The 23,336-nt window shown below is 39.4% G+C and overlaps 1 protein-coding gene across 1 annotated transcript; it reads left to right on the top strand.

The window, feature by feature from the left end:
* The first annotated feature begins 5,918 nt into the window (after positions 1 to 5,918).
* Positions 5,919 to 22,817, top strand: adamtsl5 (ADAMTS like 5). The gene is made up of 14 exons (XM_077229416.1): positions 5,919 to 6,053; positions 6,455 to 7,069; positions 8,633 to 8,705; positions 12,489 to 12,640; positions 12,891 to 12,951; positions 14,970 to 15,075; positions 15,187 to 15,314; positions 18,614 to 18,737; positions 19,698 to 19,781; positions 20,048 to 20,211; positions 20,282 to 20,483; positions 20,578 to 20,685; positions 21,699 to 21,770; positions 21,867 to 22,817. Exons 2-14 carry the CDS (start codon positions 7,050 to 7,052, stop codon positions 22,187 to 22,189), a joined length of 1,617 nt encoding a protein of 538 aa, XP_077085531.1. The 5' UTR covers positions 5,919 to 6,053; positions 6,455 to 7,049; the 3' UTR covers positions 22,190 to 22,817.
* Positions 22,818 to 23,336: the final 519 nt, after the last annotated feature.

The raw sequence follows: 23,336 nt of genomic DNA, 5'->3' as shown, positions 1-23,336 counted from the left end.
ATACTTGTAACACGGAGTTGGCTTTGCAGCCTTGGCAAAATGTAATTTACATGAGACTAGATAATGATCTGAGATGTCATCGCTCTGCTGCAGAATTTCAACAGCATCAACATTGATTCCATGTGATAATATTAGATCTAGAGAATGATTACAACAATGAGTAGGTCCTGACACGTGTTGTCTAACTCCAATAGAGTTAAGAATGTCTTTAAATGCCAATCCCATTGCATCTTTTCCATTATCTACATGTATATTAAAATCACCAACAATTAGGACTTTATCTGCAGTCAATACTAATTCTGATAGAAAGTCAGCAAATTCTTTGATAAAATCTTTATGGTGCCCTGGTGGCCTGTATACAGTTGCCAGCAGAATTCTCAAACTTGATTTATCGTTTACATTATATATTTTTACATTAAGCACCAACACTTCAAAAGAAGTATATTTAAAACTAGAATTTTTTTGTGGTTTTGAAAATATTACTATAAATTACAGCAACACCTCCCCCTTTGCCTTTCAGGCGAAGTTAATGTTTATAACAGTAATCATGGTGTCACGTTTTCTATGTGTTATTAGTTCAGTTTTGTGATCTTGTTTCCCCCGTCTTTGTGATTTTGGTTCAGTCCTGTTAGTTTTCCCGCTCCTCGTTTGTGTTCAGTTTCTTCACCTGTGTTCTGTTTACTATCCCATTAGTCCCTGTCCATTTAAGACCTGTGTTTTCCCTCAGTGTTTGTTGGTCGTCGTCGATGTAAGGTTGTGTGTTTTTGAAGTCCTGGAGTTTCCTTTGTTTCTGTCTGTTCCTGTAAGTTTAGTTTGTAAATAAATCAACTATACTTCAGTTCCCGTGTCCTCGTCTTCGGCATCCTGCACAAACCTGACAGAACGACCAACCATTAAAAGAAAAAACCTCCAGTGAAAGCCTCCAGTGGAAGATGGAGATAGATAAGCAGGCTTTTTTAGGAACCCGCAAAGCAATTTTCCGGGGGATCCGTGGAGGTCACAGGGGAGGATATGGGCGATATGGGTCTAGACAGCTTTTCCAATATCAACATCTCTGCGTCCAGCCCAATCCTCATCTCATCCGCCCTGTCGAGCGAGAGCCAGAGCCAGTCTTTGAGCGAGAGCCCGAGCCAGTCTTCGAGCGAGAGCCAGAGCCAGTCTTCGAGCGAGAGCCAGAGCCAGTCTTCGAGCGAGAGCCAGAGCCAGTCTTCGAGCGAGAGCCAGAGCCAGTCTTCGAGCGAGAGCCAGAGCCAGTCTTCGAGCGAGAGCCAGAGCCAGTCTTCGAGCGAGAGCCAGAGCCAGTCTTCGAGCGAGAGCCAGTCTTCGAGCGAGAGCCTGAGCCCTTCGCCTGTTCGCCAGAACCGGAGCCAATCGCCGGCCCGCCAGAGACTGAATACGCCGCACTTGGATCTGCTCATGAGGACACGGTACTGATTGTGGCTGTTCTGTGTGTGTGGGCGGCACGCACATCAGCTCTGGCCCATGAGTCCAGTTCCGAGTCCCATGATGTGCTGGCCCCGTCCAGTTCCGAGTCCCATGATGTGCTGGCCCCGTCCAGTTCCGAGTCCCATGATGTGCTGGCCCCGTCCAGTTCCGAGTCCCATGATGTGCTGGCCCCGTCCAGTTCCGAGTCCCATGATGTGCTGGCCCCGTCCAGTTCCGAGTCCCATGATGTGCTGGCCCCGTCCAGTTCCGAGTCCCATGATGTGCTGGCCCCGTCCAGTTCCGAGTCCCATGATGTGCTGGCCCCGTCCAGTTCCGAGTCCCATGATGTGCTGGCCCCGTCCAGTTCCGCGCCAGAGCCCGTTGATCCTGTGCCAGAGCCCGTTGATCCTGCACCAGAGCCTACTGATCCTGCACCAGATGCACCAGAGCCCACTGATCCTGCACCAGAGCCTACTGATCCTGCACCAGATGCACCAGAGCCCACTGATCCTGCACCAGAGCCCACTGATACTGCACCAGATGCACCAGAGCCCACTGATCCTGCACCAGAGCCCACTGATCCTGCGCCAGTCCTGTCCGGCCCGGATTTTCCTCACCGCCATGGCCGCCCGAAGGGTCAGCTCCACCATGGACACCCGAGGGTCCGACAGCTCCGCCCTGGACGCCCGAGGGTCCGACAGCTCCGCCATGGACGCCCGAGGGTCCGACAGCTCCGCCCTGGACCCCCGAGGGTCCGACAGCTCCGCCCTGGACGCCCGAGGGTCCGACAGCTCCGCCCTGGACGCCCGAGGGTCCGACAGCTCCGCCCTGGCCACGCCCACAGCCTGCTCCGCCCTGGCCACGCCCACAGCCTGTTCCACCCCGGTTCCCCGAGCTACCAGCTCCGCCCTGGAGGCTTCCCGTCCCTGCACCACCATGCCCTCGTCAGCCTCAAGGGCACCCACCCTCCCACCTCTTTGGATGTTATACGGCGCGAGGACGCGACTTCGGGGAGGGGGAGGTTCTGTCACGTTTTCTATGTGTTATTAGTTCAGTTTTGTGATCTTGTTTCCCCCGTCTTTGTGATTTTGGTTCAGTCCTGTTAGTTTTCCCGCTCCTCGTTTGTGTTCAGTTTCTTCACCTGTGTTCTGTTTATTATCCCATTAGTCCCTGTCCATTTAAGACCTGTGTTCTCCCTCAGTGTTTGTTGGTCGTCGTTGATGTAAGGTTGTGTGTTTTTGAAGTCCTGGAGTTTCCTTTGTTTCTGTCTGTTCCTGTAAGTTTAGTTTGTAAATAAATCAACTATACTTCAGTTCCCCTGTCCTCGTCTTCGGCATCCTGCACAAACCTGACACATGGGGGGTGGACTCATTTAAAGTAATGTAATCGTCTGGTTTTAGCCAGGTTTCTGTCATACACATCACATCTAGGTTATAATCTGAAATCATATCATTAACTATGAGCGCTTTTGAAGTAAGGGATCGAATATTCAGCAACCCAAGCTTTATCGTTTGCTCATCTGTATTATATCTATTTTTTATTTGTTGAATATCAATTACATTTTTAACCTTAGATCGGTTTGGATGTTTTTTGGATTTCCAAATTCGGGGAACAGACACAGTCTCTATATGATGATATCTAGGTGAAAGAGGCTCTATGTGATGGGATTTTTCTGACCTTGGTGACGCGAGGCCGCTAGCAGACGGTCGGTTTAGCCAGTTTGTCTGCTTCCTGACCTGAGCCCCAGATTGTCATGTTTTGTCTCTAAGACTATGAGCCAAATTACTAGAGAGAAGAGCAGCACCATCCCAGGAGGGATGAATACCATTTCTTTTCAACAGGTCAGGTTTGCCCCAAAAACTTCTCCAATTGTCTATGAATTCTATATTGAAATTGTCTATGAATTCTAACATGAAATGTGAGATGTGTTGTGGTCTGTTCCAGGGCCATCGCTAGTAGGGCGAACGGTGGCAAAAGGTTCCCCACAGAATGCAATTTCAACTGAGGAGGACACCAGCCCCCCATAAACCTAACCCTAACCCTAACCTCCAGCACCGAGGCCCCAGATACCCCAGCTACAGCCCTGGTTTGTTCACTGCAGCATCTTTTAAATTAAAGACACAACTGGGACTGTTTGCAGCTTATCTATGCATTTACTCAATATCACTACACATTAAGCTTTCAAGAAACATATATTGTTAAGCAACCACACAAACTTTTATCAAATCAGTGAATGTCTGTTTGACTGTTTAAATCTGTTATTGAATACATTGCACGGTTTATCCATTTAAAAGCTGACTGGGAATCTCCTTACCTGTAAAGAGATTGAGTGGTTGTGAATCAGGTTGACTATGTTCATTGAGGAGCATAAAGATATGGTACATGCTAAAGAAATTTCTCTGCAAGCTGAAACTTGTCATTTGAGGCGTTGGGGCACTTTAACAATCATCGTGCTTTGGTGCTTACTAGAGTTGGCATTGCTTTCTTTCTTTCTTTCTTTTTTTTTAAAATAAAAAGGCCCAGAGACAAGAGATATAATAACGCCTGGTCTGTGGTTTGTATGTGATAATCCATTCCAGTTGATAGGAGTTATTTTAGGGACTGTTTCCATGGTCATGGTTGGAGTCTGAGCTCAATATAACTACAGCTACTTGTTGAGCTGCGGCCTGTTATTGTTGTGATACATCTACACATCTTCAGTGACTATAAAATACAGTAACAAATCAATGAGTACACTGTAAAAAAATTGCTGTAGTTATGCAGCTGTTTGCCAGTAACTTACTGTAGATTTAAATTGATGTATATTTACTGGCAACAGTTTGTTCAAAGTTAAATGAACATTAAACATTAACAAGTCTTTGTCTTTACAGAATAAAAAAAATAACAATCTAATGCAAAGCATTCTGGGAACCAGAAATTTTCATCAACCTTATTCTGTTTTTTTTTTCCTTCAGATTTTGGTTCCCAGAATGCTTTGCATGAGGCTGTTATTTTAGTTTTATTCTGTAAAGATAAAGACTTGTTAATGTTTAAGTTCATTTAACTTTGAACAAACTGTTGCCAGTAAATAACATCAATTTAAATCTACAGTAAGTTACTGGCAAGCAGCTGCCAGTAATACTGTAATTTCTACAGATTTTTTTTACAGTGTAGGGGTGAGCGGGGAACAACCTAACGCGGGGCTAGTTGAAACACACTTGTTTTAAATACTTCCACGCATGCTAGCATGACAAAACTTAGTGTATTTACTAGTTTTTAGTATATACACTAGTTTTTAGTTTTTAACAGCAGAAGACAGTACCCGGGTTTAAACCCCAGTTGCGCAGATGGGGCATGTTGTAACTGCGTTACAATGTGCCCCATTTAGAACTATGCTATGCTATTCTATACTATACCTTTATCAATTCTATTGAGAAACCATGAGAAAAAGGTGAATAAAGACTGAGAGTCAATGTTCAGAAATGATTCATTATTATTATGTTTTGAACTATGCTGTGTAGCTATGTTTTGCGGTGTGTTTGTTGTCAAACTGAAAAATGAGTTTATTTTTATTTATTAAAAAATCCATTATATGAAAAACGTAATAATTGTATTTTATTTAGAAAATATTTTAGTTTATCTTGTATATTTTTTTGATTAGATCAGAAGTATGGTCAGCTGTCATATGGTCATGTTACAATGTAACCCGGGGCATGTGGTCGCATTTCACTTCGAGAAAAGATTTCAAATCAAGAAAAAAAAAGCATACACTGTATTAATGAAACAAAACCACATAATTGTACTAGACGTGTGAAATTAATGCGGGGAAACAATAAATACTCTGAACCAAAAGTAGGTTCCACGCTCCCCCCCTTTTTCTCAAGAATGATCTGATGTCTGTAACCCCTGAGCATCTTAAAAACTTTAGAATTGCACCCAGTGAACCCAAACAGTGTATTTTTACTTTTGTCAAATTTTGGTCATATCCAATCATTTAAATCATATGCCTATTACAACCCATGCAGCACAAACCAAAAGTCAAAAAATGTAAATATATATTTACAAGAGGAATTTTTCAAAAAATCTTTCATGGTCATTTAACAACAAATTATGTTTTCTCGTTATAAAGAAACAAACTCTGACAATCAGAAATGGTCTGCCTGAGTTGTTTCCATCACTGTAGGCTATATCAATATAATAGGATTTTGTTTTAAAAGACTATAAATTGACGTTTATCCAACCGTGCCAAAAGGCAATCTGGCTTTCTCAAACCGAGCCTCAACAGATTGAGCTCGAAAATTACCTATAGAAAATCCATTTGAAAAGGTTAATACCTCTGGAAGTCATTTTCTAATTTACACTGATAGACTAAGCACATGCTTCAACTTATTTGAAATTTCTGTAAGGGTCACAATACAAGTACAATTAAGTAGCTACATGAACGAACTACAGCTACTTGAGCATTTACACGTTGAATTGGGCAACATTCCGTTTAAGAGGGGCGTGTTTACTAGTTTTTCATCGGAATGTAGGCACACACTGGGCTGAGCTTCAGGTGGACGCGGCGGCACGCAATGCTCATGAGCGCATACTCATTCACATCAATACAAACGCTGGCTCCTCGCAGACGCGCGCGGGCTGTTGGACGGGTAACTCACTGCTACATTGTTATGCTTGATGCATGTCTATGTGTTACTCTCACAGAAGATGCTCTGTATAACCAAACTGCATGTGTAGGCTACTGTAAAAAAAACCCAAAAACTTCAATATGATGTTTATTAATAAGGCACAACAATTTCTTGCATTTCTACTGAGTTTCAACTTGATTTTCTTTATCCGCCACATTCGTGCAATTAATTATTTAAAGGTTGTCTCTGCTTTTACTGATATAATAAGACAGCAATTTAATGTGACTTAACGATTATGAATTATGATATTATAATGTTTTTATTGTAGCTTAAAAAATGATATCCCCCTACGTTATGAATTATGACTCATACGGTTTGTGCAAAGATCAAATTAGAACAAACGCAATGTTATCTCTTCTCAGATGATATATATAGCGAGTGAAGGTGTGGATCTGAAAGGGAATGTGAAATCTAACGGAGGATCAAGGGTCCTGATCAAAGCGCCGTTATTTTCGCTCAAGGAAAACGGATGTGTGTGATTGAGAGGCTCAGGTAGAGTTCACCTGAAGACAGAAGATCTGAAGTCTGACGCTTATAACCTTACCTTCTTCTTGTGAGGTCGGACTCTGGACACTGATATGGAACTGAAAGCGATTCAGAGGGGTTCTCTATGAAACAGCACCTTGCAATCATGGAGACGCGAGAGGAACCTTAAATAATGCAAATAAGCTGAGACGCTGAAGCAGCCTATATTAATGTTCCATTATTCGTTTGTGTTGAGGAATATGTAGGTTTCTGTAAACAGCTCATCCTCTTTGGGTTCTGCGTTTGAGAAAACTTCAGGAAAAGTAACCAGCAGAGGAAACGCTTGTGAAACATGGATGCAATTAGGTTTCTCGACTTTTTTAATGAGAAAAGCGATTGGGATCATACACCTCGTGGTCTTTACTTTATCAGATGAGCCCAGTTTTAGATCTCAAGAGGTTTTTAAGGTGGGACACCTGACGAAGACCTAAAATGCAGAAGTCAAACAGCAGGTATGTGGATCACATGCTCCTCTATGAAAACACGTTGGCCTATATATTATTTCTAAGAAAATGTTTTATCATCTCTGACGTCCTCTTTTTCATTAACAAATGTGCTGTTTTATTTGTTGTAATTACTAAGCCAAATTTTATTTCAGATAATGAATTAACTTTGCTCATGCTTTTTTCCACTTAATCAGTATAACTGGAAAATCACTATATTGTTTTATTTTGAATGTTTTTAATATTTTCAACAATAATATAGCTTCTCAGCACTACTGGCAATTTTAAATCTGCAACACCAGATCAAAATAATATCATTATAAGGATTTGCATTGCTGGTGGCTTGATGTAGTTTTAGGTTATTCATCTTGTTAGTAGAATTCTTGGTTGTGCAGAAAAAACTTCTTGAGGAAAATGGTCTATTCCAGCATCCAGGAAACAGCTGTTTATTCTAATCTTTAAGAGGAGAACAGTTTACTGTTCACATAAACTTGAGGTGCCTCGCCATGACCCATAAACTGATTTAAGACTCCAGTTATGTACAGATTTAGCGCTTTTGTGGTTTATCTGCCAGAATGGTTTCAGAGACCCATTTAAGGTTTCTTTCATGTGGCTTCATATGGTTTAACTGTGAATTGTACATATGTATGTATACATAAATGTATACATACATTTAGCATTTCATCTATTATTAATTTGAAATCACTTTTTTTTTTATCACATGGTCATTGGAGGCTCAGGTTTACGTTCTTACCTTTAGGCTACAACAGCAATCAGACCCTTCTAAATGAACATCATTATTGTCTTTTAACTGTAGACCCCCTGACCCTTGACAATAAACTAAGCTCTAATATCCTGGACTGTTGAGTGCAGGTTGTGAATTTTTATTTAGATAATTATGATGCATTACTTTACAGTCTGTATATCTTTTTTATCTTGTTTATTCTGTGTCTATGATTAGGAATGGACATGTAAGATGTATTTCATCATACTGTTTTTCTGAAACAGTTCTTCATGGGAGTGTATTGTTTATAATTGACCAGTGTCCACTCTAAGTTATCATTAAAATAAACCTTTAGGTCCATAAGCACATGACCACAGAATATTAGGAAGAGGAAAATTGTTTGTACACAAATCTGTGCTGGAGAAATGAATATTGTGGGATGTTTACATCAGTTTGGTGAGTTTACAGGGGGTAAACTCACATTTCAGAGTTATAGTCATTGCAACAATGCAAAGAAGACAGTTGGGCTTTAGCAAAGCTGTAAAGAGTTTCTGAGAAGCTGCTCTTTTGATGAGTCAATCGTTGTGTGGTCTCAGTATTATGACCTCATTGGTGGGAGTTAGACTCATCCTCTAAAAATGCACATAAACATGTTTTCACAGCGGCGGTGATTTCTTAATGTATAGGACACACGGTCACTATTTGTTGTCATGAATCAAGTGTCTTTGATGTAGAGCAACAACACTTATACAGTACTTTCTGAAGTCGCTGTTATTTTAAAGTCAAATGGCGTGGTTTGTGAGTGGATTTGGTGATTGATTTACATGAGTTATTTTCTCTGTCTCTAGGAAACTGTCTCTGTGCCAGGCCCTCACCATCATTACACTGCTGCTGTCTCCAGGTTGCCTGTCATCTGTGCCTGTAAGATAGTCCCTGTCCCATTATCATTCAGTTTATAGACTGTTTGCAGAAGTTATTTTATTAGCCTATTATATATTATTTTAAGGACCACCTTGAACAGTCAGTTGGATATGCTCAGATTGGCAAGGCTCTCTGCCAAGGTTTTGCTCACTTAAACTAGAGTGTTGTCTTTCCCGTTGATTGCCAAGAGCAGAGCTTAATCAGAGCAATCCGGGCAGGCTCACCAAGGGGGATTCAGAGATTGGGATGCCACCCTGTATTGTTTCCAAATGACTGTTTACACACAATGTAGAAATATGCAGTTACGAAAACATGACGTTTGGCTCATGCTCTCTTTAGAGAAATAGTTCACCCAAAAATGCTAAATTCATTTACTCACTCACCCTCATGTCATTACAAACCTAGGACTTTCATTAATCTTTGAAAGTTGTATGAAGATATTTTGGTAACACTTTACTTAAAAATTTTAATGCATTATTTATGCCTAGTAATGCACTGTATAATGCATTGTATGGTCTCATGAATAATTGTTACCTCAGTTATTATACATTATAATATACATTTAGAAAGTATAATGCATTAAAACACGAGAAGCAACCAATTTCAGATCTGTGAAGATTATAATGCATTTTAACTTTGGTTACAATTATTTATGAAAAGAGATAATGCATTATATCTAACATTATGAATACCTTTAAAATGCATTATACATAAAGGCTTTAAGAAAATGTACGATATTTGTAATGAAACCTGAGAGATGTCTCCCTCTATTGAAAGTACATGCCACCAAAACTTTGAAGTTTCAGAAATTTCTAAAAGACCTTCTGATGATCCAATTTTATGTGCTCTATCTATGCACATGAATCAATGTTTATATATGAATAAAAGCCTAAATTAAATCTGTTTATCATATAATATGAATGTGTCTCTTCAGAATACTTTGATTAAACTGCTCGATTCATATTAATATTTTTCCATGATAAGTTTCAAAGTTATGGTGGGATGGACTTTCATTGGAGGGACAGAAATCTCTCAGGTTTCATTAAAAATATAAAAAATTGAAACTCTTATGGGTTTAGAACAGCATGAGGGTGAGAAACTCATGACAGAATTTTAGCTTTTGGGTGAACTAACCCTTTAAGTTTCACTGGTAACTATAGAAAATGTTTGTATGTAAAACTCTGCCTTTGGTACCTTCTGGACCTCAACCAGTTATTTTCCCAGTTCCCCTCCCAAACTACGAGATCCAAGCTAGTTCATGTCCACCAGTCATTATCATCCTCATTCCACTGGAATGACTTTTACCATCTGATTTAAAAACACAAACAGGACCTATCGACAGAAAGCCAACAAGCTCATTTCAGAATTATGAATGTCGTTTCCAAACATAATCTCTTTCCAAGAAACATACTTCAAAGTCAACATGTGTTTTATTTTTAAATCTTGCCTTTGGGGGGAATCTGGTATTCTGAAGGTGAAAGGTCGATTTTATAAATCCGCCTTGGCCTCATGGAAGACTGTCATCAACACTAATTTGAGTCTTTGCTACGGTAATGAGGGCAGTTCCAGGTCATTCTGGTATTGAAGATGATGGACATCGGTCATAAAGCGCTATTGTGTCTGTGTGTGTTCAGTCATCTGTTATTTTAACCCTCACAGATAGACATCCTCACTCATTATCAGACTTTTATTCACCACAGGTCTTTAGACTAAATAAGGTCAGAAGATTTTGACCATATTCAATGATCCCCTGCCATGATACTCTTATTAGATGAGTCCAACCAAACTTCTCTTTTTTGTAATATTTCCATTGAAAGAGTTAATCCTTAGGAACCGGTACAAAGCTCTGCACCAAAAAGCAGTCATACGTGTGCCAGTAAAACATCCCTTTAGGGATCAAACTTTGGAATGCAAGTTCCATGCTCTGTTCGTACTGCGAAATCGTTTCATTTTGTTGCAACGTGTTTACACACCTCATGTGACTGGTGACTGGCTGATTGGTGTTGCTCAAATTAGATTTACGTGATACCATGGATGAATATTATTTTAGGAAGACAAACAGCTGCTGTGCATGAAGTTGTTTAACATGATAGAAGCAGAAAAGCATGCTCTACACACCGACATTACATTTACAGGAATATACACACACACCTTCAGGGGACGGTTAGGCCTTAAGCAGCCTATGGAAGCTCCTCACTCTTCATGGGCTGTTAATGCCTGTTTGTCTCGGATCAAAGCCAGCAGCGGATCTAAGAATGACAGAGTAATGTTATCCTTGAGGACTGTTAGTGGTGGTCTGATAGGAATACCGCTTGTGAAATGGAGGCTGTGTGCAATAGAGCTAATGTGGCGTCCTCAGTCGCGCACCTGGGGAACACTCAAACACTTCCACAAATGTCAAGTGCAGTCTAGCATAACCGATGAACAGGAAATGTTTTGGTGGCCTCTTATATCATGTGTCCTGAGCACTACTGAGCAATCATTTCGGCTGTAAGCACAGGATACCTTCAGTTTAGTGCTTAAAGTGTCATGCAACCCCCTGTTTTGTCACTGGTTGTTCACACCACAGATTTGAAAAGGACTCAAGAAATGGGTGTGTAAAGCTGTGGAAAAGTGGAAGTGTAGAGGGTGGGAAGAGAAGAGAAAACAACCAATAAGACCACTAACAACTATCATGAACAAATCAAACAAACGATCACTACAGTCTCTTAACAAATGGCACACATCTGTTTAATAACACACAGTTACTTTTTTGTCCATTCTTCTTTGAATTTTCGGTCTACATCATTGTCTTCTGAAAATAATCCATCGTGTCATCGCATTCATGATCAGATGTACTGCTGTATAGGTGTCCTTATTTGCACATAGGCTATATATTTAATTTGAAGACGACTTGATGTGTGCGCAATCGTAGCATGTTCTCGCTACATCTGAAGCACGTACTTGCGCTAATTTACACAAAGGACAAATGATTCGCACAATCAGTTGATGTAGACATGGCACAATAACTGATTTGACCTTTTAAAGCACAATTGCTGTGACAAATAAAGGACATAATATATGGTATTGTATAATACCAAATATAAGCCCAAATGACCATCAGTGATGTAACAGTAAGAGCCTCAGCGTCACTGCAGCTGTGCTGGGGTTTTGTGAGTGGATAATGCAAATAAAAATCTTCCAATGCTGAAAAATACATCTTTCCTTTTATTTTGGATGCTATAAGTTACTTTTACAATCAAAAACGATTAAGTCGGATTCATATGAAATATTTGTGTGACCAAGTGTTTCTAACCGAAAAATAAAAACGCATCGCTTGTCTGCTGGGCATTTCACTTTTAAATTCATGGTATGATCTCTTTGGAATGCAACAACCCGTCACATGTTTAAAAAGAACCCACCTATATCTTCTCTACAAACAAAGAGTATCGTAATACATGTATTTAATGTTTAAAATATAAATGAAATGGCTCCAAAAAACGAACCCCTCAATAACAAACATAATAACTGCTATTGTCACTGATGTGCTATTTTCATTGATATGCACCTGTACATATCTGTTAAATTATCAAAAAATGTTTTAGGGTTTCATGACCCTTTAACATACACCAAATGGCCTAATAACTAAAATTTCTCTACAAATATATATATTTTACATACTGTTGTTCTAATGAATGAGCTTGCTAAAAACACAAGTTGGTCGATCAAATCTGCCACCCCTGCTGTCTCTCTTTGTTGTTGTTCTGCAACCTTTCATGCACTTTGTTGTTTGTATATTTGCAGTCATCCAGACGAGTAGAGATGGGACGTGAGGGGCCACAGATGCGTAGGCAAATGCCTTTCATGAATGAGTGGGCCTCGTGGGGCGGTTGGTCAGTGTGTTCGGGCTCCTGTGGTGGAGGGGCCTCTGTCCGTACACGCACCTGCATCACCAGGTTGATTCCATCACACCATCTTCTCTGCTGTCAGATAATGATTATTCATGTGTTCTCTTTAAGGGTACTCCTGCGACAAGCTAAATGTTCAACTTTAGAAGAAAAAATTCTGACAGTGAAGAATGCAAGAACACATCCTGTGTGAATGGCCTTTTGGTGTTCTGCTTGATCATGCTCTTGTGATTTGTTTATAACGTTAAATACACTAATTTGTTGCATCTGACATCTTTGTTATTTTCTCTCTCTCTAGAAATCTGGTTGGAGGGCCGTGCCCAGGGGACACCAGGCAATACAAGATTTGTAACACAAAGGTGCAGTAAATTCTTTACAGTTTGAACAGAAAGTCTAAATATTCAGTCACACCTTATCCTCAGTGCATAATATCGATAACTTTTATGTGCAATTAGTTAAGTAATTCTACAGTGTATTCTATTGGACAAAGAGGTCGTCTGGCCCCAAACATATCAGATTTCGAATGGATGTTCTTCAGTTTCATAACTTCACTTCGTTATTATATATCACTTACTACTAAGTGTGTTGATGCACATCAAAGTTCCCCTATTTTGCTTTTTTGAATATTACCTTTCATGCAGTGTGAAATATAGCTGTTTGAAAATGTAAAAGGTCTGTAAAAGTTTTAAAGATCAAAGTGCAGGACAAATAAAGTTATTGTCTCTTAAAAAAAAAAAAAAAAGTCATTTCGAGCAATTCTAGTTAACACTTCCTGTTACTAACCTACATAACAATGTAACAAATTTGCATAGTGCCAGCCTTTGGTCTTCATTGGCTGCCTGCAAACGTCTACTTTGATCCACCCTCAAACACTGCATTTGTTGCTGAGGCCTGGAAGAGTTTGGTCCGTGTTGTCGACATGTCGAGGAGATGCTATATTTAGGGCTGCAAATCCACTTCGCGTTGCACTTCAAAAGGACTCGCAATGGAACTGATATGGAAAATCAGACGCTATTGTTCCTGTTCATATTACTGCGTACACAAGTTCTGAGGAAGCATACGGAGGTGAAATTCAGATATGGTTATGGCTGTTTCGTTTCTGACACACTCTGTAAGCGGTAGACCAATCTCAACCAATCTCAAAGGAGGGGTTTAGAGACTAAATCTTCAAACAAACCATTTTCCGACTCTTTGAGAATTGAAGTGATGTGCAGTGTATGTTATGAGAAACTTAAAGTGTTTTTGACCTTGAATGCATGTAAACCTATTGTATGAGAAATCCAAAACAATATTAGGAACTTGCAAAATAGCATAATTGGGGCACTTTAACATTATAACATACCACCAAAAAGTTAAAAAAAGGCCACAAAAACCAAACAGTATTTGTAAATGCAAATTGCTTATTTTAAAATGTAATTTAAGTCAAGATTCTATATTTATTTTGGACGTGCATGCTTTACTTGATACCACTATTAATGTCAGGCAAACCAAAGTTCCATGAAGTCTTGTGCATGTAAATGTATAGATTATGGCAAAGACATAATGGCAAATGGCAAATAATGGTTTTCATATAAAGTCCCCCTGTAGTCAATCATTTTATCCCTTTTTGATCACCAAAATTACATATTTAAACATTTTTTTCCTTGAAAAAAAAGGTCATAGCTTAAAATAGCTTGAATGTAACTCTACACCCTTGCCTCATTTAGTATACACAGTTCATTTTATATATTAGCCCCACCTCCAATCACTCACACCAGCTCAGAGATCCACTCATTGATGATCATAAGTTGACGTGATTGGGTACAAGGTAGTTTGTGACGTCAGAAACACTAGCGAATTCAAATAGCATTTTTGAGACTGTCTTTGCAGTTTTATGGATAAAATACTCAGCAATAGTGTTGACTTATGCATTTGCATATTGTTTGTCTTAAAGCATATTAAAAAACACCACATAGACATGTAAACAACATTAAAGCTTGATTTTCACCACAGAGGGACTTTAAACCATTTTATTACATTTGATGATTAACAGATGAGTAAGCGGCCCTTCACTGTTATCTGCGATGCATTGAGGTGTGTTAGCGTTTATTACACATACAATATGGTGATATGTTCCTGTCTACCTCTGAATGTGGTTTAACTGAGTAGATCACAAAAGATTTGTACCCCATTTACCCACTTGTGATCCCATCACCCAGGACAGATGTTAATACCAGGTTTAAATGGGGTCATTGTGTCAGCACACAGATGCATGTGATATGTTTATCCTGAGTCCTCCAAAGCTGTTCTAATGATTTGGAAAGTGTTAATGAATCAGGGCTTTAGGAGCTTTAGACGTGCGCGTTTTCTCTCCTGAGCTTTGCGTCTGTAACATCAGGAGTGTCCTGCTGACTCTATGGACTTCAGGGAACTGCAGTGTAAAGCTTTCAATGACAGACCCCTGGTCGCTAGCAGCAGTTACCATTGGACTACCTTTCATGGAGGTCAGTGAAGCATGACTCTCCTCTTTGAAGCATGTGTTGTGTTACTGTGTGGATTTCTCCTTCTGCTACGTGCTTATACTGACTGAAACCTGATTTAAACCTTGCTTTCAGGCTCCAACCCATGTGAGCTCAGCTGCCTGGCTATTGGACACAACTTCTATTACAACTTTGGCCGGGTTCTTGATGGCACACCATGCCAATCAGATCAGGGGACAGTCTGTGTGAATGGAAAGTGTCTAGTGAGTAGCTGTTCCTTAAGTTTCATAATAGATAATAATCACAAATTGTACACTCTCACCGAAAATGTGCAGGTTTTGCTTTAAAGAGCTATTTCTCCCTATTCAGATGACATTTAAAAATAACTTTTGTTAGAACTAGGTGTGCCACTTCTTAAAAAGAAGGAACAATTTATCAATGAATTATGAAATGACTCAAACATAAAAAAGTAAATATATATTTTATTTTATAAAAATACATAGACATTTAAAGGCAGTTTATTCAGAAGTCTCAACATAAAGCATCTTTAAAAATGACCTTATAAAACATTTTTACAGTGCTTTTGTCCTTTTTACACTCTTCTAATCATATTTTGACTTGTATTGTTTCAAGTATCAGGGTATTTTGGACGTGTGCAATGGTAACCTTGTTACCATACTTTTCATTACCATATGTAAATGTATTCATTACCATGATATATATCATAGTATTATCATCTGATACCATCAAGGTCATTCATCACAGGTTTTTGTTGTTTTTGTTTTTGCCAGTTTAATAAATATTTACATATTACAAGAAACTGTGAGCATATACATGAGACCCACACCGCATTTGATCACTGGATTTACAGAAATCTGTTTACTTTTAAAAAGTGTTTCTCAACATTGCCACTTTGCATATCTAATTGACTCCTGACAAACACATTAATTATTATTTAAATTATCACTTTGTGTGTCATTTAACTATGTATTACTGTCTTTGACAGTTCCTCTCTGGCTTAAATTTTAAGTTAATAAGTTCGGAAAATAATAAAATTAAGTCAATAATAATAAATGATAAAATTAAGTTCATGGTTCTCTGATGTTGGTTAATGGTCACATGACATGTTTTAAAAAAAAATTATTAAGTGTTTTATTTTGATTGTTCTTATTTTTTAATTATCTATTTTAATTTTACATTTTTATGATTGAATTACTTCATTAAAGAAGTCAAGTAATATTTTATGCACGTCATGCTGTTGGTAGCAAAGAACTGAAGAAATATATTTATTTGTATATATCAAGAATATGGTACAAGATTGTCATATATATATATGTGTGTATGTGTGTGTGTGTGTGTAGTCCTAAAGTCATGCTGGTGTGAATTTGGTTTTCATCACATGAGGACTGGAAAAGAGAAGCACATGCATAGTGGGGCCCGATCATTAGCAGCATGTAGCAGATTGAATCCATATGTGTGAAGCACACCTTGTGTGTGTGTGTGTGTGTGTGTGTGTGTGTGTGTGTGTGTGTGTGTGTGTGTGTGTGTGTGTGTGTGTGTGTGTGTGTGTGTGTGTGTGTGTGTGTGTGTGTGTGTGTGTGTGTGTGGTGGTTGCCCCTCTATGAGGCCCCCTCAATCATGGGAATGCGCCATTGAGAATCATTATTTCACAAACTACTTAGATTAAGAAAGGATGGACAGAGAAAGGTAAAGATAAAGAGAGACAGAACAGGAGGTCACACATTAAAGGAGTGTTGCACCTGTGAGGAATGGAGTGTATGAAAGGAATAAAAAGAAAGAGGGGCTTAATTATATCCTGCAGGAGTTGCTGAGGACAGTGTAGTCCTTCTAGCTCTGATGTATCTTCCTCCACCCTTGCTCTCAGGAGCTTAAGCCAAACTTCTGCTTGAATGCTCTTGATCCCTGCCTGGGCCTCATGATCCTACTCTTGTTTGTGTGTGGTGCCTCAGAGAGAGATCTCTGTCATTCTGCTGTCCATCTGTTTTCACCTGCCTCTGTTTGGACCTGTGGACACAGACACACACACGCACGCACGCACACACGCACGCACGCACGCACGCACGCACGCACGCACGCACGCACGCACGCACGCACGCACGCACACACACACACACACACACACACACACACACACACACACACACACACACACACATACACACACACACACACACACACACACACACACACACACACACACACACACACACACACACACACACACACACACACACACACACACACACACAAATAATTCAACCCACATCAATTTGAACATTTGTTTGTTTGTTTTTTCTTCATTTGAATTCCGTATTGAAGAGTGGATTGATTTTGGATAACGTATTGTTCTAGTGGATGAAAGTTGATTTCAGAAATAACACATTATTTATAATACAAATAGTATTCTGCATTCTGACTTGCTCTGTTGCTTCTATATAAAATATCATTCAAAAGTTTGGGGTCGAAAAGATTCACGTTTTTGAAAGAAGTCTCTTATGGTCATCACGGCAGCATTTATTTAATCAAAAATACAGTAAAACAGTAATATCGTGTAATATTAGTACAATGCAAAATACTTTTTATATTTTAATATACAGTATATTAAAAATGTAATACTCCTGTTATGTCAAAGCTGAATTTTCAGCATTACTCCAGTCTTTAGTGTCACATGATCCTTAGAAATCATTCTTATATGCTGACTTAGTGCACAAGAAACATTTCTTATTATAAATGTTGAAGACAGTTGTGCTGCTTAATGTTTTTGTGGAAACAAACCGTGATACATGTATTTCAGGATTCCCTGATGAATAAAAAAAAGTTCAAGAGAACAGCATTTATTTAAAATAGAAGTCTTTTGTAAAATTATAAAGGTCTTTACTTTTCATCACTTTTTACTTTTTCGTCACTTTTCATCAACTTAATTGCATCCTTACTGAACAAAAGTATTCATTTATTTAAAAAATCTTACCAAACCCACATTTTTAAACTGTACTGTACATATTCCAAAACAATAATCAGACATGTAATAGCTGTAAATGACAAACACAAAAACCACACCACAAGTAAAAGCAGCAAACGATAATCTGCAATCTGCATTATGTATGCTTCAGTGCATGCTGGGAACTGAAGTAGGATTACAGCATGAGAGGCAATTTACAGTGTTAAATTCATTACACTTAAACCACTCTGATTATACTTTTCATTTAAAGAAATCAAGTTGAAACTCTGAAAACTCATAAAATAAATACACATGCCAGAAAATATTGTGCGGAGATGAACTGATGAGAACAAACATGGTGCTATTAAAATAATGGAATGCATTTATTTTGAGGATCTTTAATATTGGATGCTTCTCTCTTTAATAGTGTCTAAATTTATTTCTTGGAAAATCTCCAAGATTCTGTAGGCCATGAGCTGTTCCTGTTTTTATCAGGAGTGTTATGGGATCAGCTTGTACTGTTGAAACAGAATGTGACAGTGCTTGATATTTTGGCCTCTAATGGCGGGGTGTGTGTGTGCGTGTGTGTGCGTGTGTGCGCAGAAGCCAGGATGTGACTTGATCTTTGGATCACAGCAGCAGGAGGACGCCTGCATGGTGTGTGGAGGCCACAACTCAACCTGCCTTCATCACAGGAGTGTTTATCAAAGCAACGGGCAGAACAATGGTCAGTTATGAATCCAAACACTCACTGACTCAGTAGAACAGAGTTTTATTTCAACATTAATATAAGAGATACGAATGAACCCGTGTGTGAATCGTGTTATTCAGAGCACTGAAACGTTAAAATCTGGCTTTCCCTCCAGTCTTCAGTGTCACATGATCCTTCAGAAATCATTCTAATATGCTGATTTGCTTCTCAAGAAAAGTTTTTTTAGTTCTTTTTTTTTAAATATTATCAATGTAAAAAACACTTGCACTGCTGCGTAATATTTTTGTGGAAATTGTGATACATTCTTTGACGAATAGCAAGTTTAAAAGAGATCAAGTTTTTCTGTAACAATGTAAATGTCTTTACTGTCACTTTTGGTCAATTTAATCCATTCTTTAAAATAAATCGTACTAACCTCAAACTTTTAAAGGGTAGATTAAGTGGTTTCTTGCAGACAGTGACCTCTCTTTCTCCTCTTTATCTTGTCGTTTCTCTCTCTCCTACACACTTAGAGCACTGACACCTCTGCCTTTGAACTTCTCTGCATGAAACAGAAGCTCTTTTAAAAGCGTCCTTCACGCTGGCCGACTGAAAATACAGAGCGTTTACACCGGGGAAAACAAAGTCATAATACTGTCATTGTTAGGCTATCCGAATACCACTCCGTTCCCCCCTCTCTTGCATGTGGATTTCGAAGAGTAGTATAACAGATTCGAGGTTGCCAGCACAACGCTCTGTAAAGAGGGTCAAAAGTCAAAGGAGAAAGGAAAAGTTCAGCCTGGGTCGTAATTCTGGAGTTCAGTGCCTTCCAGCTAGACCAAGTCCATGTTGCGGCTGCAGCAAGACACAGCATGGAAACACATAGTCTTGTTACGTGCAGGATTGCGCACCTGTTGGAAATAACTGTAGGGGTTTGTTGTTGTTTTTTTCAAATGGGCTGAGGCGCATTACTCTCTCATCTGTGTTTCCCTGCAGGACTGTTTGGGTATAGTGAGGTCACTATGATCCCGGCCGGAGCCACACACATCAGAGTGACTGATAACAGCAGAAACTATCTAGGTTAGAGAACAGCCTTGCATGTGATCTCTCCACCGAAGGTTCAACATGTGTTTCTCAAAGCAAAAGTTAAAAAAAGGTGCACAGTGTGAGATAGAACTGTAGATGACTACAGACAAAAGCATTTACTTCGCATTTATTAGCGCAATAAAATAGTTGGACAACTTTCTTGCAGTAACAAAACAGTTTGTGCACTGTATGAGAAGATTACAATAATGCTGTCTAGTCCAATGTTTTCAGGGGAAAAAAATTCTTTCTTTTTTTTAAAGCACTCCAGAATGGGCGCTCTCAGTTTGTGATCAATGGGCACTGGAAGATCAATATTCCTGGAGAGTACAACGTTGCAGGAACCAAACTGCTTTATCGCCGCTCTGCCGATACCTGGGAGAGTTTTGAGGTTCCAGGACCTACTCAGGAGGACCTGCACATCATGGTAAGCTTCAGTTCATGATTCTTAATGCCTAGCAGCCCATTTGTGTTTATTGGCACTGATTTGATTGTAGGTCTTGTCAACTGATAAGAACTCTGGGATAGAATATGAGTACTGGCTCCCTCCAGACCGCTATGCCCTGTACCATGGGAGAAGTCAACTCCGGCAGCCTCACCACACTGCAAACCACTTGCCATTTGAACCTCCAACCACTATGACTACCACAACCACAACCACTACTACAACACATCCAGCCACAAAACCTCTTTTCTGGGGTAAAAACCTTTCATTCCTGGTATTTAGGAATATATCAAGCATGTTAGGAGACTTTTGTAAATACAATTGTGATTTACGAGGTCATGATCTCAGGTCCCGCTGCTCGCTGGCCCCTTCAGCCCCCCTATCAACAGCAGCCAGTCCCACGTTTGGAAAGAGATGAAAACCGCAGGAACCGACTGCCTGAAATACATCGTAGAGGTCAGAACTTTATCATTGCCATTAGTGTTGTCACGATACCAACATTTTTGTCGTCCGTATCGATACCAGTACAATTTCACAGAACTCTGTTCCAATTTTGGTACTGTTATTGGAACTATTTAACTATTTTGAAATTGGAACGCAATATGGTGGTCCAACCTTCTAAAAAAAAGAGCCAATCGTTGCTTGGTAAAGTCATCACGTCACTGCAGCTGGCGTTAGAAGACGTGAGGTTTTTTTTGTCATGATTCGGGATATAGTAATTTATGCGTATTTGGCGTGCTGTCCGGGGGAGGGCTCCGAGCTCGGAATTTGGCCTGAACCCAGAGTACCCCCCCCCCCCCCTTTTGACTGGGATAAAAAAAACAGCCAAGAGTGAGGTGATGGGGTGGTGGAGGGGTGCTGTGAAACTGTCATGGGACAGAGGTGAGGAAAGGCTTGTGCTGATTGTTTGATTACCTGAACGTGCTCCTCAAAAACTTTGTTACATAAAACTTCATCAAATGAAATTTAATCGTAAGCTTGGCGAACAGTTTTGGAGAATTTGATGTTTCCCCATTCAAAGAGATTGGAGCTGCACTTGCATGACTGAAATAGATGCCCGAGAGAAGTTTCAGAGATGGCCACCGAGTGATATTGCGTACATGTGCTAAGATGTCAATGATTAGCTATAATTCTCGGCGCTTCATTAAACACATTGTAAATAGAAACCTCTGAAGCTTTTCACAGAGCACGCACAAAAGCACTGTACACACAGGAGCATTTGAAAGCAGCTGTCTATCAGCGATACTCTGTACTCCTGGGACTCCAGAAACAGTTTTAAAATTTCAGTATCGGCTTGGTACCGAAGTGTCGGGACTAATGACAACACTAATTGCCATGTAAAATCTAACCTACAATGGCAAACACATATTTTTTCATTAATGTTCATAGTTAATTTCCATTGTTGATTGTTGTTTGCACGAATGACAAAGTCTGGGCTTTTTTTGTTATGTCATTTCATCCTTTTGTAGGCCACTGTGGGAAATGCCGCCGGGTTCGAGGGAAAGGTGAGCGCCAGAGACAGTACTGCCAAAAAGATTTTGGTGAGTTCAATCAGTTTGTCTCCCAACACAACTGAAATTTAGGTTTAATGTACATAATATATTGGGTGATGGCAATACATGTTTCTGCTGTGACAGTACTTCGAGCAAAAGTGCTGGAAAAAGTCTATCATGGTGAGGAGACCCGCTATGACGTCCAAATCATTCACACATACCGCAACCGTTATCGTCTGGAGCACCGTGAGTTCCTGTGGGCCCCCAACAAATGTGACTGTCCCCTTCTAGAGGAAGGCCACCAGTACGTGTTGATGCTGCGACGGCATATAAATTACGAACGCACTCTCAATCGCATCCTGATAGAGGAGGACAGCTACGCTCAGCCTTATCGAGCACGTGAAGATGGCCTGCTGCGCCCCCTAGAGGAGCTCTGCGGTAACAGAGGGAGCAGGACTCAGTTTTAGGGTTAAACGCATGAACGATCACACTTTCACTGCACAATTATTCTGAAGCTCAGCTCCTATGCCAAAAAACAAGGCACAGACAGAAACCACGCTTTGATGCTGACTTGAAATCGATGATTTTACTGAAGCATTTTGCATTCCGCAGTAAGGATAATGGACACTTTGTCGGGATGAATTATGTCCATGGGGGCATGAGGCAAATCAAAGTAAAGAAAGTCACTAAATGAAGCACTTTAGGTGGACAGTCACCTTCTTTTAAAACGTATACACCAAAGTAAATAATTTACACAGCATGATGCCCTTTCTAGCACCACGTGTCTGTTAATGGCTTAAAATCACTTGACAGCATGTATATCTTTATCATGTGTATTTTGATGTTTTTTTATATATGTATTTATAAGTTGACAGTATTTCTAGAGGAAACATTGATTTATATATTGCCTTATAATTTTAAATGTTTTACCATATATATAATTGCTTTTATCTATGGTTATAAAGTCCCTTATAAAGTGAAATGGTAATGATTGTTTATGAGTCACATTTACACATTCAAGATAAGCAGCACATACATAGCCTATAACTGTCTATGGTGGAGCGATTTTGCCGATAAACAGTTTTTTTCCCTCTATTTTTGGCAGCTGTTTTCTCTTTAATCATTAGTAGACTAACTAAGATTATCCTATTACTTTGGTGTGGTTGTGAAATTATAGTCCAGCCTTTAGGCAAAACAAACAAACTCTAGAATGTGTTTTGTTAAAAATATATTTACAAAAATAACTTATCTTTTATTACAGTGACATAAAACTTTCTAAGATAAACATGCAATTAGAGCTAAACAGGCTGGCTGTCGCTGAGCTATTAAAGTAATTTTACTGTAGATAACAGCCTTTTCTCCATATGGCCTCTGATTGCCTGAGAGAGTGGGCGGGGCAATCCCCCAGAGAGAATATATATATATATATATATATATATATATATATATATATATATATATATATATACACAAGCCACAGATCACTGAAATAAAGCATTGCTCACATAATCTATACAACTTGATAAGCATAAATGTATCAAAGGGTCAAATTAAATAGGAAAAAGCCTATTTCAGGTATCTCTGTATGTCTACACTAAGCCAATGAAGAATTCT

The sequence above is a fragment of the Siphateles boraxobius genome, unplaced genomic scaffold, assembly GCF_051911475.1.
Source record: "Siphateles boraxobius isolate OS27281-9 unplaced genomic scaffold, OSU_SipBor_1 130, whole genome shotgun sequence".
In the NCBI taxonomy this organism is placed as follows: Eukaryota; Metazoa; Chordata; class Actinopteri; order Cypriniformes; family Leuciscidae; genus Siphateles; species Siphateles boraxobius.
Note: the sequence above shows the minus strand (reverse complement) of the source record. Positions and strands in the feature narration are given on the sequence as shown.

Coding starts and splice junctions, on each gene's coding strand:
- adamtsl5 (XM_077229416.1), top strand. CDS start 7,050: ATGCAGAAGTCAAACAGCAG. Junction 20,212..20,281: donor AGGAGGACCTGCACATCATG/GTAAGCTTCAGT, acceptor ATTTGATTGTAG/GTCTTGTCAACTGATAAGAA. Junction 21,771..21,866: donor GTACTGCCAAAAAGATTTTG/GTGAGTTCAATC, acceptor CTGCTGTGACAG/TACTTCGAGCAAAAGTGCTG.